At 48.2% G+C, this 15,061-nt stretch overlaps 1 protein-coding gene and 1 pseudogene across 3 annotated transcripts in view; one reads left to right on the forward strand and one right to left on the reverse strand.

The window, feature by feature from the left end:
- SERINC2 (serine incorporator 2) overlaps positions 1 to 15,061 on the reverse strand; it is a 52,174-nt gene that overhangs the window by 19,277 nt on the left and 17,836 nt on the right. The window contains exon 4 of one of the 3 annotated variants that reach the window (XM_081586050.1): positions 12,283 to 12,434. The exons of the other annotated variants lie outside the window; for them this stretch is intronic. Coding sequence (XP_081442176.1) covers positions 12,283 to 12,309 — 27 coding nt within the window. The 5' untranslated portion in view covers positions 12,310 to 12,434. The remainder of the gene's footprint in view (positions 1 to 12,282; positions 12,435 to 15,061) is intronic. 3 annotated transcript variants of the gene reach the window in all.
- On the forward strand, positions 4,114 to 7,426 carry LOC145542522 (methylosome protein WDR77 pseudogene; annotated as a pseudogene).

Raw genomic sequence — 15,061 nt, forward strand, 5'->3', positions numbered from 1 at the left:
GGGACCAGAATCACTCTGTCTTTCACACCTCCAAGGGCAAGACTGGAGTCAGCAGCTGTGTGATTCTGGCAAATCACCCATTCTCACTGGAGGGTTGGGATTCAGGATCACCACAGCTCTTCCAACCGCATAATGCCATGTCAACTATGTCCACTGAGAGAAAACTGCAGTGATCATTTGGTCCATCTCCCTGTGCCCATCACCCAGCCGAGACAGGTGCTAAACTCTCCAGATCCCAAGGAAGCAGGCTCTGGCTTCTTGGGCCACTCACCGCAAGAGTTCGCTTATCTGATCTCATTGGGGCTCAGTTTTCAAATGTGCAATATGGGAATAATCCCCTGATCAAGCCCCTGGTGCCCCCTAGTATCTCCCAACCATCCTTGTCCATCTCTCTCACCATCCTCCCGTCCATGGGGACTCAGATGCACTCTGGCTTTGAGCCTCCTGTCCCCTTGCCTTCGCTCTCTGCAGTGGCCTCCACTTCCTGCTTCTGACCCATTTACAGAGCAGGGCTGAAGCTATCCCTTATGAATATTCATGTAGGTAATGAGGGCTTGGGATTGGGGGAGCATCTGGGGAGAGGCATTAATGAGACACCATCTACCTACTATCCCCACACACAGCCCCCTGTCAAGGCTGCCCTCCCTCCCAAAGGGTGCTTGGGAGTCTGAGGCAAAGGTGGAAGTAACCACAATAATAATATCCACAGCAACCATTTTTACGTGCTTACAACATACCAGGCACCCTACTAAGAGCATCTCCTATAAGACGCTTTAAAGATGGGAACTGTTTTCCCATTTAACAGATAATGAATCAATGCTCCAAGAAGTAACACTCACATAAGTCATATGTGAAACATACATAGTGATTACGTGCAGAGCAAGGATGGAATCTGGGTTTTGTCAGACTCCAGAACTGGTACTCTTAACTTGTGCCACACATATGCTTGGGGCCAAGCTCAGGAGCACATGGTCATGGGGCCACACCTGGACCTCACGCTCCAGCAAATGTGCTCAGTCTTCAATGACCAAAGCTTTAGGAAAGGGCTCAGGTGCTGGAAGTGACTCCATCTGGATAATGGGAAGACAAGCAGACAGGTGTGAGACACAGTGTGTATTCACACACACACACAAGGTTCTCCTGTGAGTCTAGATTGTGCTGATGCAGGTAGAGTGTGTTGTGTGTGCCTGGCTGTGAGTGTGTGTGACACAGATGCCCCTGAGGTTGCCCAGAGATGCACTGTCTGCCACTCTTGTTCCTTTTTCAATTGACCAGGGGACCTGCTGGGTGCCAGGTCTGGGCATGTGGTGTGAAGAGGTCAACACCATCTGTGCCCTCCTGGAGTGACAGTGTGGTGGCTTTGTTCCCAAATGTGGCAACACTGCAGAAGGAGCCTTTGTGGGAGATCTTCTTCGTGGGATGTGGCTGGAAAGTAAGAGACAAGACTGTGGGGAAAGCAGAAAAGTGGGACATGCAGGGTGAGGAGCTACTGGGGATCCCCTCACACTTGCCAGAGGTAAGGGGTTCTCTGAGAGTTACAAGTCTGGAAGGTCTCTGGATGCTTCCCTCACAGATATCAAAAGTCTGCCACAAATGCATGTGGAGGCACTGTGTGTGTGTGTGTGCACAGGTGATTATGTGTGATGTTTGTATATGTGAGTTCATGTCAATAAGGAGAGGACATACTTGAATTAGAGAACATGGGAGAATCGTGTGTGGTGTGTGTATACGGGTTTACACACACATGTATAATGTAGGGATGTGTGTATGAGTATATGTGTGTGGACAGCAAGGTCTGTTACTGTCAGGGAGAAGGAGGAGGGAAAAGAGTGTCATTCGACCCAGGCCTCACATTCATGAGCCACAAAAATACATCAAAAAACAGATGGATGGGTGGAGGGGTAGAGAGATGATGGATAGATGGATGGATGGATTCAGATGGACTGATGAGTGAATGGAAAAACAGATATGTGATAAAGCAAAGATTGCAAAATGTTCATTGTAGATTTCAGAAGGTGAGGATATCGGTGTTCACAGTACAACTGTTTCAATCTTTCTGGATGCTTGAAATTTTTCATAATAAAATGTTAAAAAACAATGTACACACCAAGAAGGCTGGATGTCGAGTCCCAGAGACTCGTGCACAAGATGGAAAGAAGAGAACTCTTATCGTACAATTTGAAACTGTATCCCATTGCCAGACCACACAGCACTGTGAACTCATCTTTTATAATTCTTGCAATTATCTTATGAATCTCTCAGTTGCGTTGGATTTGTGTGTGTGTGCACGTTAAAGATATTAATTTATTAAATAAAAACGTGTATAACACACCGCAACTGTGGCCAACCTGTTTCAGCATGTCTTCATTTTTAACTAACCAAGAGCCTCAAAAGTCAGGACTGGTTCGGGCCTCTCTTAGCCTGTGAGAGTCCCTGCTGTGGAGTGTGTGCATGTAGGCTTATGTGTGCGTGTGCATACAAGCACATGTAGGGGTGTGAGTGCACGTGGGTGGGTGAGGCTAATGCCCACGGGTGCGCCCACCCAGGAGCTCAGCCTCCTCGAAACCCCATGAAGCCAACACTGGTCCGGGAGAAGGGAAGGGCAACCACCAGCCCCAGGGCCGCCCTGGGGACCGAGAACTCTGTCATCTAAAGCTTGGAAACGCTCAGGCCAAGCGGCGTCCCCTGGCCAGCAGTGGGAGTGTGGGCGGCAGAAGCTGAGGCAATTCCCCAGGAGAGCGGGGCAAGGCAGGGTGTCCTGTGGCCCCGGGGCGCCTCCCTTCATCCCCATACTCTTGTTGCCTCCTGTCTAACCGCTCTTCCTCCTCTGCCCAGTGCCTATAGGCTCAAACGGTCAGCAACTCCCATTGTACAGAAGGGGAAACTGAGGTCTGGAGGGAGCAGAGCTGCCCAGGCCACACAGCAAGGTAGCAGCAGAATTAGAACTGAGCTCCAGCCTGTGTCCTGTTCTCCGCGCCATTGCCGGCTACCTTCACGTGTCCCACCTTCTGTAGGTGAAGGGGGGAGGGGCAGTCACTGTAGGTGAGGGTCCAGGACCAGCAGATTCAGCATGGAAGGCCCTAGAATGCCCCTCTGCCTGTGTGGATCACATACAAGATCCAGGAGGCCACGTGGGTACCAGAAACAGAGCCTGGCTGGGAGGCTGGACCTGCATTCTAATCCCAGCTCTGCCAAAGACCCTGTCAAAGTGGCCCTGGACAGCTCCCTGCCCCTCCCAGGGCCTCAGTTTCTCCACCTGTAAACTGATCTAGGTGAACTACAGCAGCGGCTTTCACTTGTTTGGAAGCAGAATCTCAAGCAGCAACGAGAGTTGCTGCCCCAATTAATATGCAGGGATGGCAAATAGGTATCCAGCCAATGGACCCCCTCATTTCCCCTCCACCAAGGAGCTAAAGGAAGTCCCACTCAATCGCAGAACTAGGGGTTAAGAGATCAGACTCCAGCACAGCACAAGGCTGGGCCACTTACCAGCTGTGCCCGGCTCTCCAAGCCTCAGCTTGCTCCTCTGTAAAAGGGGGTTAACAGTATCAACCTCCTAGGGCTGTGTGAGGTTAAATGAAATAAGTCACGGCCAGTGCTTGACATGTGACAAGCAGATTAAAACTGCAGGCAGGGACTTCCTGGTGGTCCAGTGGTTAAGAATCCACCTTCCAAGGCAAGGAATGTGGGTTCAATCCCTGGTTGGGGAACTAAGATCCCACATGCCATGGGGCTACTAAGCCCACGCGTTCTAAATCTTGCACACCACAACTAAAGAAGCCCCTGCACGTCACAATGAAGAGCCTGTGCGCAGCAATGAAGACCTAGTGCAGCCAAAATTACACACACACACACACAAACTTCAGGCAACAGTGGCCATTACTACTAGTCACCCCCAGATGAGAACCATGCATAAGCCAGCTGGCTTCACCGTGAGTTGTATCTGTTGTTCTGGCCTCAAAGCCAGTGCATTTTGGCAGCTGCTATCCCAGATTTCTCAGCCTGCCCATCTCTGCAGCTGCTCCAGAACAGCTGGGCATGCAGAGACTGCTTTGAGGCCAGGCCTGGCCCTGGGGAGGGGAAGCGGAGGGTGCCCTGTAATCAGGACGGGCCATGGAGCAGGGTCTGGTTCACCCGGATGACCAAACCTCCGGTAGGCCATCATTAGCTCCCCTGCCTTGCCCCAGGCCCCATCCCGGCTCCTGAAACCCCAGAGAGAAGGCAACAGGTATTTAGTCAAAGCTTTTCATTCTCAGGGCCGTCCCCCAGCTGCCTAGTGACACAGGCAGGAGGGAAAGTCTGCCTGAAGCCAGGGGCCTCACCCCACCAGGCAGCATCAGCTCTGGCAAGGACAGGCGCTTGGAACTGGGAATCCTGCGATGCTGGAGCTGAAGGAAACTCAGAACCACCTAACGTATAGAAATACATACAGTGGAATATTATTCAGTCTCTAAAAGGAAGGACATTCTGACACATGCCACAACATGGATGAACCTCGAGGACATCATGCTAAATGAAATAGACACAAAGGAGAAATAGTATATGATTTTACTTATATGAGGTCCTTTGAATAGTCGAAGTCATAAAGACATAAAATGGGAGCTTCCAGGGGCTGGGGAGAGAGTGCAATGAAGAGTTATTTAAAACAAACAAAAAAACACATCTGGTGTCTGCTCTTAAACAAGTGGGGAAACCAAGGCTGAGATGTGGAAGGAACTTACACACGTGCACACAATGGGTGAGTGTTGAGAGACGCCCTCTGACCTTCTGTTCCTTCCCAGGCAAGCCCCACTCTCACCCCCACCCCCACCCCCAGCTGCCCATTCCATCTCCTAAACCTGACTCCAGCTTCCAGCTGGCTCTTTGGCACCCCTTCCAGTGCAATTTCTTCCATTTTTAAAAAAAATTACTTTCCTCCTTTACTCCAGGTTTTTTCCTCCCAGTTATAAAATATTCCTGTCCCACAGGAAAGAGGGACCTCATCTGCTTCTTTCACCCCAGGACCCCATCTCCCAGATTTGCATCAGGCAGGGCATGATCCAGGTTGAATACATGAATTTTAGGAAATTGGGAAAATACAGGACTACTTTAAAAAAAAAGAAATCACCTGTGGTCTCCCACCTTCAACATGCTTTAATGTATCTTATTCTTTCTTTAAATTTATCTTATGAAGTATAGTTGATTTACAATGTTGTGTTAATTTTTGCTGTACAGCAAAGTGATCCAGTTATACATATATATACACATTCTTTTTCATGTTCTTTTCCATTATGGTTTATCACAGAATATTGAATATAGTTCCTGATACTATACAGGCTTCCCAGGTGGAGCTAGTGGTAAAGAACCTGCCTGCCAATTCATGAGACTTAAGAGACGTGAGTTCGATCCCTGGGTGGGGAAGATCTCCTGGAGAAGGGTATGGCAACCCACTCCAGTATTCTTGCCTGGAGAATCCCATGGACAGAGGAGCTATACTATACAATAGGATCTTGTTTCTTATCCATTCTGTATATACTAGGTTGCATCTGCTAATCCCGAACTCCCAATGCATTCCTCTCCCATCCCCTTCCTCCTTGGCAACAAGTCTATTCTGTGTGTCTGTGAGTCTATTTCTGTTTCACAGATAAGTTCATTTGTGTCCTATTTTAGAGTCCACAGATGAGTGATATCATATGATATTTGTCTTTCTCTTTGTGACTTACTTTGCTTAGTATTATAACCTCTAGCTGAATCCACGTTGCTGCAAATGACATCATTTCATTCTTTTTATGGCTGAGTAGTATTCTATTGTATATATGTACATCTTCGTTATATATACATCTGTGGATGGGAATTTAGGTTGTTTCCATGTCTTGGCTATTGTGAATAGTGCCACATTGAACATAAGGTTGCATATATCTGTTTGAATGTAATATATCTTATTCTAAGTGCTATTAACACTTAAACACACTTTTAAAAAAAAGATCAGCACTCACTACATGAATAGTTTTGTGTCCTGACTTTTTCAGGTACCTTTTCACCATGAGCATTTTCCTGGTCATTAAGATGTTTTCTTGGGGAGGGACCATGTGGGGTCTGGCGGAGCTGAATTTCTGGCAGTCCTCCAGTTGGGGGCTAGGTTGGAAATATGGAGTTGTGGAAGGAAACTTTAACCAGCCTTGTGCCCCTGGCGGCCTGGGAGTGGAACCTTCCCCTTAATGTGTCCACCTGTATGGAGCATCCGTTGGAGGCTGTGAGGTACTGGTCGGATTGCGTGTTCCTGCTACAGTTTCCAGCTTGAGTTTCCAGCTTGAGCAGCCAGCTGCTGGGCTGGCTCCCTCTGGCCATTTATGGACCCTTGTGCGGCCCTCAAGGAAGATTTCTACTCCACTGGAGTCCAGACAGAGGCCAGAGTGGCTGACCCCACTTGATACCATCAGAGCCAGAGGTATCCTAGTGGCTTCCAGCTCAGGTGCTATTGAATTGTGGGCAATGGATGAGAATGAGACACTCATTGGCAGCAAGTTCTACAAGTATGAGCAGATGATATTGTGTCTATAGGGTCCTGGGCTGTGGCACACAAGCTGTCAGAGGTAGCAAAGACTTCTGCGTCAAGATCCGGGACCTTGCTCAGCAGATGGTTCTGAATTCAGACCAAGCTCACTCTGGGCAGGTCACATGTGTTGCTGCCTTTCCCACAAGGACTCCGTGTTTCTTTTCTTTTAACTATTTTTCATTTATTGGCAACTCACATCATTCTGAATAGCATTTGAAGGCTTGTTTCAAGCAGTGTTAGAAGCCAACCCAGAAATAGTTGAGATTTATGATATGCTCACTGTGGTTTTAATTTTGGCCATAGATCAGTTTTGAGCTATTACAAAGAGAACGCTCAGTATATTCATGATACATAGTAACTTTCATATTTCCCTTTACTCTAGCAAGGGACTCCATGTTTCTTTCATGCAGTGAGGACAGTAGAATTTACTGTGGGATACCCCCTGTCCCAAGCCAGCATCATAGATGGGCTGCGGTGCCTCTTCCTACCATCCTACCTCCCTGGCTTGGCATCCTCAGCAGAGGGAAGTCTTTGTCTCTGGTGATGAGAAGCGATTGTTTCCCTTGTGGACACCAAGAGTGCAAGCTGTGTCTCCAACACAGCTGCACACTCCCAGGGCATCACTGGGCTGGTGTTCTCCCCACACGGGGCCCCCTTGCTGGCCTCTGTCAATGAAGCCTGCTCACCCAGGCTGCTCACCTTTCCAAGGTGTTTAGAAGTTGAGCCCACAGAGACTTTGTGAGTGATGCTACTTGGTCCCCCCTCAGTCACTCCCTTCTTACCGCAGTGGGCTGGGACCGTCAGGTCACCCACCACATCCTGCCCACAGAATCTCTCCTAAGAGTGTTGCCAGGTAGACTGGATTTTAGACAGAAAGCAAATCCCCCATGAGTATCCACTCCCTTTGCCCCTGTCCTCTCAGCTTGTGAGACAACACAAGAGCCTTATATAGTATGTGATTTTTGTTTTTGTTTTATGATTTATTTATTTATGGGTCTTCATTGCTGTGTGCGGGCCTTCTCCAGTTGCTATGAGCTACTGGAGTTTCAGTGCACAGGCTTCTCATTGCAATGATTTCTTTTGTTGCAGAGCACAGGCTCTTGGCACACAGGCTTCAGCAGTTGTGGCTTGTGGGCTCAGTAGTTGCGGCTCCCAGGCTCTAGAGCACAGGCTCATTAGTTGCGGTTCATGGGCTTAGTTACCCTGACACATGTGGGATCTTCCTGGACCAGGGATTGAACCTGTGTCCCCTGCACTGGCCGGCGGATTCTTTACCACTGAGCCACCAGGGAAGCTCTATACACTATGTTCATATACCAGATCTGTGCAGTTAATAGGCATCATCTCTCAGACTGGGGGAGGGCTGGATTCTGGGGTCCTGTAGTCACGGAAGAAAAACATCCTTGAACATGGATATGTATGTGTATGGGTAGATACATAGGTTTTTTTGGCAAGGGAAATAAAAAATCCATCCTGCATCTTTCCCAGGTCCAATTCCCACCCCCCAAAGTCAGCAAAAAATGGGTTTTTGTTTTTTTTTTTTAAGCCAGACTTTTGTTTGTTTGTTTGTTCTGGCTACACTGCGCAGTATGTGGGATCTCAGCTCCCTGCTCAGGAATCGAACCCATGTACCCTGTGTCAGAAGCGCAGAATCTCAACCACTGGAGCACCAGGGAAGTTTCAACAGAAGGTTTCTTTGCTTCACATGTAGCTATGTATGAGGAACTGGCTGTGTCTGGATGGGGTATGCGATGTGGACACCCTGGGTTCTTGGAAGCAGCTCCTAGACTACTCATAGAGATAGGAGTAGTCTTTTTATAGAGTCTAATTTTATTTTTTTTTAATCTTTTTATTTTTATTTTATTTTATCTATTTAATTTTTCTTTTTATCTTTTTTTTTTTTTTTTTTATCTTTTTATAGAGTCTAATTCAGCTCTATCATGGGCAGTGCTCACATTCAGCCCAGCTCACCTTGTGGAAGAGCCAGGACACTCACCACAGTTTTGCTCATCTCCCTGCTGTTAAACTGAGCCAGAAGCTTAGTTTCTGGCTGAATAAGAAGTTTGGCTGGCATCTGTGTAATGTCCACCCCTTACTCCCGTGGAGTTGTGTATACCTTCAAAAGAGATGAGTGTACTTCTTCCACAGATGTCATTGAGAAAAGTTTCAGGATGGAGAGCTTAAGGGCATTTCAGTTAAAAACTGACACAGACTTGCTCAGGAGTGTCTGCCACTGCCTGGGCCCTGACCCTCTTTGCCTCTGGGCCCCTGTCTCTGGATACAGGAAGCCTGGATGCTATCTGGGGGGACTCTGAAGATTTTAAATGCAGCATCAGAGAGAATTGGAAGTTCCAGTCAGTGAAATAAAAAGTTGATTCATTGTTTTTTTGTTTTTCAAAGAAAGGATGTTTTCTTAACAGCTCTGAGAGTGGCTCTGTCAGTGGGTGTCCTTCACTCAGAAGCCACCTTCTCAGCAAGGCTCCTGGGACCACTCAGCTTAAAGTGGCCCTTTACTCAATCACTGTATTTTCTTCATGACGTGTATTACTATCTGAAATTATCTTTTCCCCTTATCTGTTCACTAGTTTCCTTTTAAAATGCATTTAATGTATCTATCTTCTATTTGATTGCACCTGGTCTTAGTTGCAGCATGTGGGACCTAGTTCTCTGACCAGGGATCAAACCCAGGCCCCCTACACTGGGAGCTCGGAGTCTTAGTCACTGGACCACCAGGGAAGTCCCCTTCACTTGGGTCTTGTTTGCCTGCTTATAAAACTAGCCATGAGGCAGTTTAAGCCCTAGGACAAGAGGAACTAATGGACCACTGGCACTTAGCACATAGCTCCCCTTATCAAACATTCCTACTGTGTGCCAGGCAGAGTCCTAGTTCCTCAGAGCACAGCAGTGAATAAAACAGAAAAAAACCTTTACACGTCACTGGGGAATGAATGAATGAAGGATGAAAGAATTGGATGAATGAATGAATTTACCTCCTGTTGTTAGACATTTAGGTCAGTGCGCCTTAAACTTTCCCCTGATTTACCTCTCAGGAAATTTCTTTAAATTCTCGCATTTGATCATTCAAATAAATGTAAAGCCTGCATTCTATGCAGAGTGACCAACTTGTCCTGTTTTGCCTGAGACTTTTCTGGTTTTAGCACTGAAAGGCTCTTGTCCCAGGAAAACCTTTAGTTCTGGGCAAACTGGGACAGCTGATCACCCTAATTCTTCACTCTATTATATTCATGATTAAAAAAAACCAGCTTTATTGAAATATATTCCACACACTATAAAATCCACTTGTTTTAAAGTGACAAATCAGTGGGTTTTAGTACATTCACAAGGTTATACGATCACACCATTATCTAACCCCAGAACATTTTTCAGCACCCCAAAAAGAAATCTTGTACCCAAGAGTCCTTCCATTTCTCTCCTGCTTTTGGCCATTTGTGGACAACACCTCCTCCTGGATAACGCCCAGGGTTACCTGCCGCTGCATGGAATCACTGATGGATTCACTGATGGAATCTGTGAATTCCATCACAGTCTGAGGAATCACTAGTTCTCGGGGCCACCATCCTGGGCACACTACCTCTGAGGAAGAACCCCCTGGTTAGGAAGGGCCCCTCAACTGGTTTAATGCCCTGCTGTCACCACTTTGAAATTCTGAACGATTTTTTTAACAAAGGGTCTCACATGTTTATTTTGCACTGGGACCTGTCCATTATAGTCTTGCTTGTTTACCTTCCACCTCTCACACAGGTTAATACACTCCTTGACCTCAGAATCTGTCCTACCCTCTCTGTGCCCTAGGGCCTGGTGGAAGCTGAATGAATGACGACTCAAAATGCATGAATAAAATGAATGAATCACGGGAAGAAAGGACAGAAGGGGGAAAGAAAAAGAGGAAGAGAGAAAGAATGGAAGGAAGGAACGGACGGAGAAAGAAAGAAATTCACCTATTATTTATCACTTATTCCTTGAGGAATAAGGTAGGAGGAATTTTCAGTGTAAACAGAAGTCGAAAGAACATTCCAAGCGAGGGGACAGTGTGGGCAAAGGCACCCATGGGTGAAAATTCCCAGAGGGCAGGAAGGACCAGGAGGCCCTGGGAAATGTGGTTGCACTGGCCTCAGCTGAACCCCAGGATTCCGGCGGGGAGAGGGGGAAGCAATGGCTGCTCTCTGAAAGGAGCTCTTTCCCTGACTGGGGGCAGGGAGAAAACCCTGGAATCCAGAAGAGGCTAAATAGTGCCTCCACAGGGGCCTCTCCTGTCATGGGTGGTTGGAGAGGTCAGGCCAGGAAGTCCAAGGGAGCCGGTGGGGATAGCATGGCTCAAATCTAGGCCATCAAGGCTCAGTGATTTTAATGACTCCAATTGAAATGCCTTTGCCACCACTGGGACAGACTTCAGGGCTTTGACTCAGGGCTCTGCACCTCCTGCCTGGTGCCCTAGCGGCAACAAGGCTTCTCGGGGCCCCGGGCCCTCCGCTCCAGCCCACCCTTGTCAGCTAGATAGTCCTCAGGGTCCCAGGACTAGTGAGAGGTTAGAGGAAGCCTCAGCATGGGGGCCCCAGCTGCCTGCAAGGGCAGGAGATAATGACATCTTGGGGTTTACGGGCATAGGACTGGGTCCTGGCAAGGTCAAGAAAAGAGGCCCAGAAGGCTGCAACCCGCCTCCAGCCCATGGAGTTTAATATTGCCAGTCTGGGTCCATCTACTCCTCCCCTCACCTCCTGACCTCCCAGCCACAGTGGCTTTCTTTCTGGCCCTTGATGAGTCAAGTTCATTCTCCCCTTAGAGCCTTTGCACTTGCTGTTCTCTCTGCCTGGGAGGTTCCTCCCCCAGATCCAGGCTTGCCTGCTTCTTATCATTAGTGGGGTCTTGTCTCAAACACCACCTCCTCACTCAGGAACGCTGGAAGGGTCCACTCCAGCTCGACCCATGGCCAGCCCTTCTCCACTCCATGACTGTGTTTAATTTTCAGACTGCCAGGCTCAGAATCCTACCCCCTATTATCTACTAGCTGGGGCAACTTCCTGAACCTCTCTGCTTCTATTTCCTCACCTATAAAACGGGGGTAATAGTAACACTTATGTCATTATGTTGTTGGAAGGAGTAAGTGAGATGGCACAGGCACGTAGTAGGATTCCATAAATGGTAGCCATTGGGACCATCACTGTCTGCCTGCCCCAACTCCCCCTGAGAGGAGAACCTGTGTCTGGCTTGCTCATAGCTGCAACCCCAGGGCCCAGAACACTGCTTGGTACAGAAAAGCCACTTTAGCAATAGGTTTTGATGTAACTGATCTCTTTGTTTCTCTCTTAAAAGTTTTCCCTTTCCCAATTCTCCCCACTCTCCATGCAAGAGAGGCTGTTAAGTGGACTAAAGGCCTCCCAAGGCTAGAACGAGAGGAAGGATGGACAGAGTGATGAGAGCAGAGACATCATGGGTGCTGAGAGGTCCCTGCAGAGCCCAAAGAAGGACCTACCAGAATGACCCCCAGACCACACTGTGACCCCAACTCAGCAGAATGATTCTCATGCCCTCCACAGAAGAAGTGGAGAAGGATGTTGGCCCCAAAGGCCATCCAATGCAAAAAGGATAATGGTGTCACCAAGGCAACCGATGCAGACTCATGGCTGGGAGACCCACAGGCCTACCCAAGCCTTAGTTCTATGTACATTCCTCTCCCAACACCAGCTCAGACACAACCCTCGATGAACAAAGGAGAAAGTTCTACTCACGCCCTTGAGTCCTGGCCTGGCAACCATACCTGGCCCTCAGCTAGGAAGTTGCATCACTGTGGCTCACTGACCTCACTGGGTCTCAGTCTGTCGTCTGTAAGGGGGAGGCAGTTTCTCCCAGATGCTCTTCAGTTTTCAGGCTTGATAAAAAGCTTGTAGGGAGAAAGCATGTAAGAACTTTATGTGCTATCTCATTTAAGCCTCTCAAAACCCCTGAGAGATAGTTCAGTTTATTTCAGTCGCTCAGTTGTGTCCGACTCTTTGTGACTCCATGAATCGCAGCACCCCAGGCCTCCCTGTCCGTCACCAACTCCCGGAGTCCACCCAAACCCATGTCCATCGAGTCAGTGATGCCATCAAGCCATCTCAACCTCTGTCGTCCCCTTTTCCTCCTGCCCCCAATCCTTCCCAGCATTAGGGTCTTTTCCAAAGAGTCAACCCTTCGCATGAGGTGGCCAAAGTATTGGAGTTTCAGCTTCAACAATAGTCCTTCCAATGAACACCTGGGACTGATTTCCTTTAGGATGGACTGGTTGGATCTCCTTGCAGTCCAGGGGACTCTCAAGAGTCTTCTCCAACACCACAGTTCAAAAGCATCAATTCTTCAGCGCTCAGCTTTCTTCACCGTCCAACTCTCACATCCATACATGACCACTGGAAAAACCATAGCCTTGACTAGACAGATCTTTGTTGGCAAAGTAATGTCTCTGCTTTTAAATATGCTATCTAGCTTGGTTATAACTTTCCTTCCAAGGAGCAAGCATCTTTTAATTTCATGGCTGCAGTCACCATCTGCAGTGGTTTTGGAGCCACAAAAAATAAAGTCTGACACTGTTTCCACTGTTTCTCCATCTATTTCCCATGAAGTGATGGGACCAGATGCCATGATCTTAGTTTTCTGAATGTTGAGCTTTAAGCCAACTTTTTCACTCTCCTCTTTCACTTTCATCAAGAGGTTCTTTAGTTCTTCTTCGCTTTCTGCCATAAGGGTGGTATCATCTGCATATCTGAGGTTATTGATATTTCTCCCAGCAATCTTGATTCCAGCTTGTGTTTCTTCCAGGCCAGCATTTCTCATGATGTACTCTGCATAGAAGTTAAATAAGCAGGGTGACAATATACAGCCTTGATGTACTCCCTTTCCTATTTGGAACCAGTCTGTTGTTCCATGTCCAGTTCTAACTGTTGCTTCCTGACCTGCATAGAGGTTCTCAAGAGACAGGTCAGATGGTCTGGTATTGCCATCTCTTTCAAAATTTTCCACAGTTTATTGTGATCCACACAGTCAAAGGCTTTGGCATAGTCAATAAAGCAGAAATAGATGTTTTTCTGGAACTCTCTTGCTTTTTCGATGATCCAGTGGATGTTGGCAATTTGATCTCTGGTTCCTCTGCCTTTTCTAAAACCAGCTTGAACATCTGGAAGTTCACGGTTCACGTATTGCTGAAGCCTGGCTTGGAGAATTTTTAGCATGTGAGATGAGTGCAATTGTGTGGTAGTTCGAGCATTGTTTGGCATTGCCTGAGAGATAAGAACTATTATATTCTCTGCCTGACAGATAAGGAAACTAAGGCCCAAAAAGACTTGTAACAAAACAAACCTGGTCTGGGGGTTGAGTGGCTGGTCGGACAGGAATCCACTTCACCTAACCCCAGGCCCACCCTGGGTAAGCAGAGAGTGACAATGTTTTCTAAACCACAAAGACCTGTGCTAGTGACAGCAGGCAGCGGGGGTGGGTGGAGTGGCTCCGGTACAGAACAGGAAAGAAGTAGAGTGTGACTCACCACTGGCCAGTGTGTTGCAGGGAGACGTGAAATGTCATGCCACTTGAGGGGTGTGGCGCAGCACAGCGTGGTCTGAGTGGTCAGCAAAAGGGCAGAGAAGCCTCGCCCCCTCCAGGCTCCAGTCAGCTGCCCAGGGAAGGCATCTGACTGGTTTCAGGAAGGCCGGGTCAAGTGCCAGCTCTGCCTCTGGCGCTCAGAGTGACCTCTGCAAGTCCCCCTCCTCCCAGAGCCTCAGTTTTCCCACCGGGCCCGAGTACACAAGAACCTTGGCTGGAGGCTCAGTGAGCTTACCGCTCTCCTAGTTGGGCTCTCTATTGCCCCCTAGTGGACAAACTGATGCATGCTTCCATCAGTTCCCAGATGAGAACCTGCAGAATCGCCCCTCCCCAGTCTTGATCCCTGAACCTGAGTAGGTAGAGGCGGCACCCACCAGTCTCCCTGTCAAGCCTCAGAGGAAGGGAAAGGTCCCAAGGAGATCTGGATGGGGCAGGAGAATTCGCAGGCCCTGGTTCTGCTCCTCAATCGCTGTATGAGTTTGTGCTCACCTTCCTCTCTCTAGACCTGATTCTCTGTCTCTAAGGATGGGAGTTACAGGATGAAGCCTGATCTGGGAAGCATAAGGCTTGGTTTCCATCCTTCTAAGGACTGTGTGCATGTGTGCTAAGTCGCTTCAGTCGTGTCTGACTCTTTGCGACCCTATGGACCATAGCCCTCCAGGCTCCTCTGTCCATGGGATTCTCCAGGCTAGAATACTGGAGTGGGTTGCCATACCCTCTTCCAGGGGGTTTTCCTGACCCAGGTATTGAACCCTATTGAACCCATGTCTCTTATGTCTCCTGCATTGGCAGGCGCGTTGTTTAGCACTAGAGCCACCTGGGAAACTCTTAATGAGCCATGTGAGCTCTGGCAATTTCCTGCATTTCCCTGGGCTTCAGTTTCCCCATCTGCACAACAAGCTGATGGGACCAAAAGGTCTCAGGACCTCTCTGGCTCTG

The sequence above is a fragment of the Giraffa tippelskirchi genome, chromosome 3 (assembly GCF_054371585.1).
Source record: "Giraffa tippelskirchi isolate mGirTip1 chromosome 3, T2T-mGirTip1v1.2.pri, whole genome shotgun sequence".
In the NCBI taxonomy this organism is placed as follows: Eukaryota; Metazoa; Chordata; class Mammalia; order Artiodactyla; family Giraffidae; genus Giraffa; species Giraffa tippelskirchi.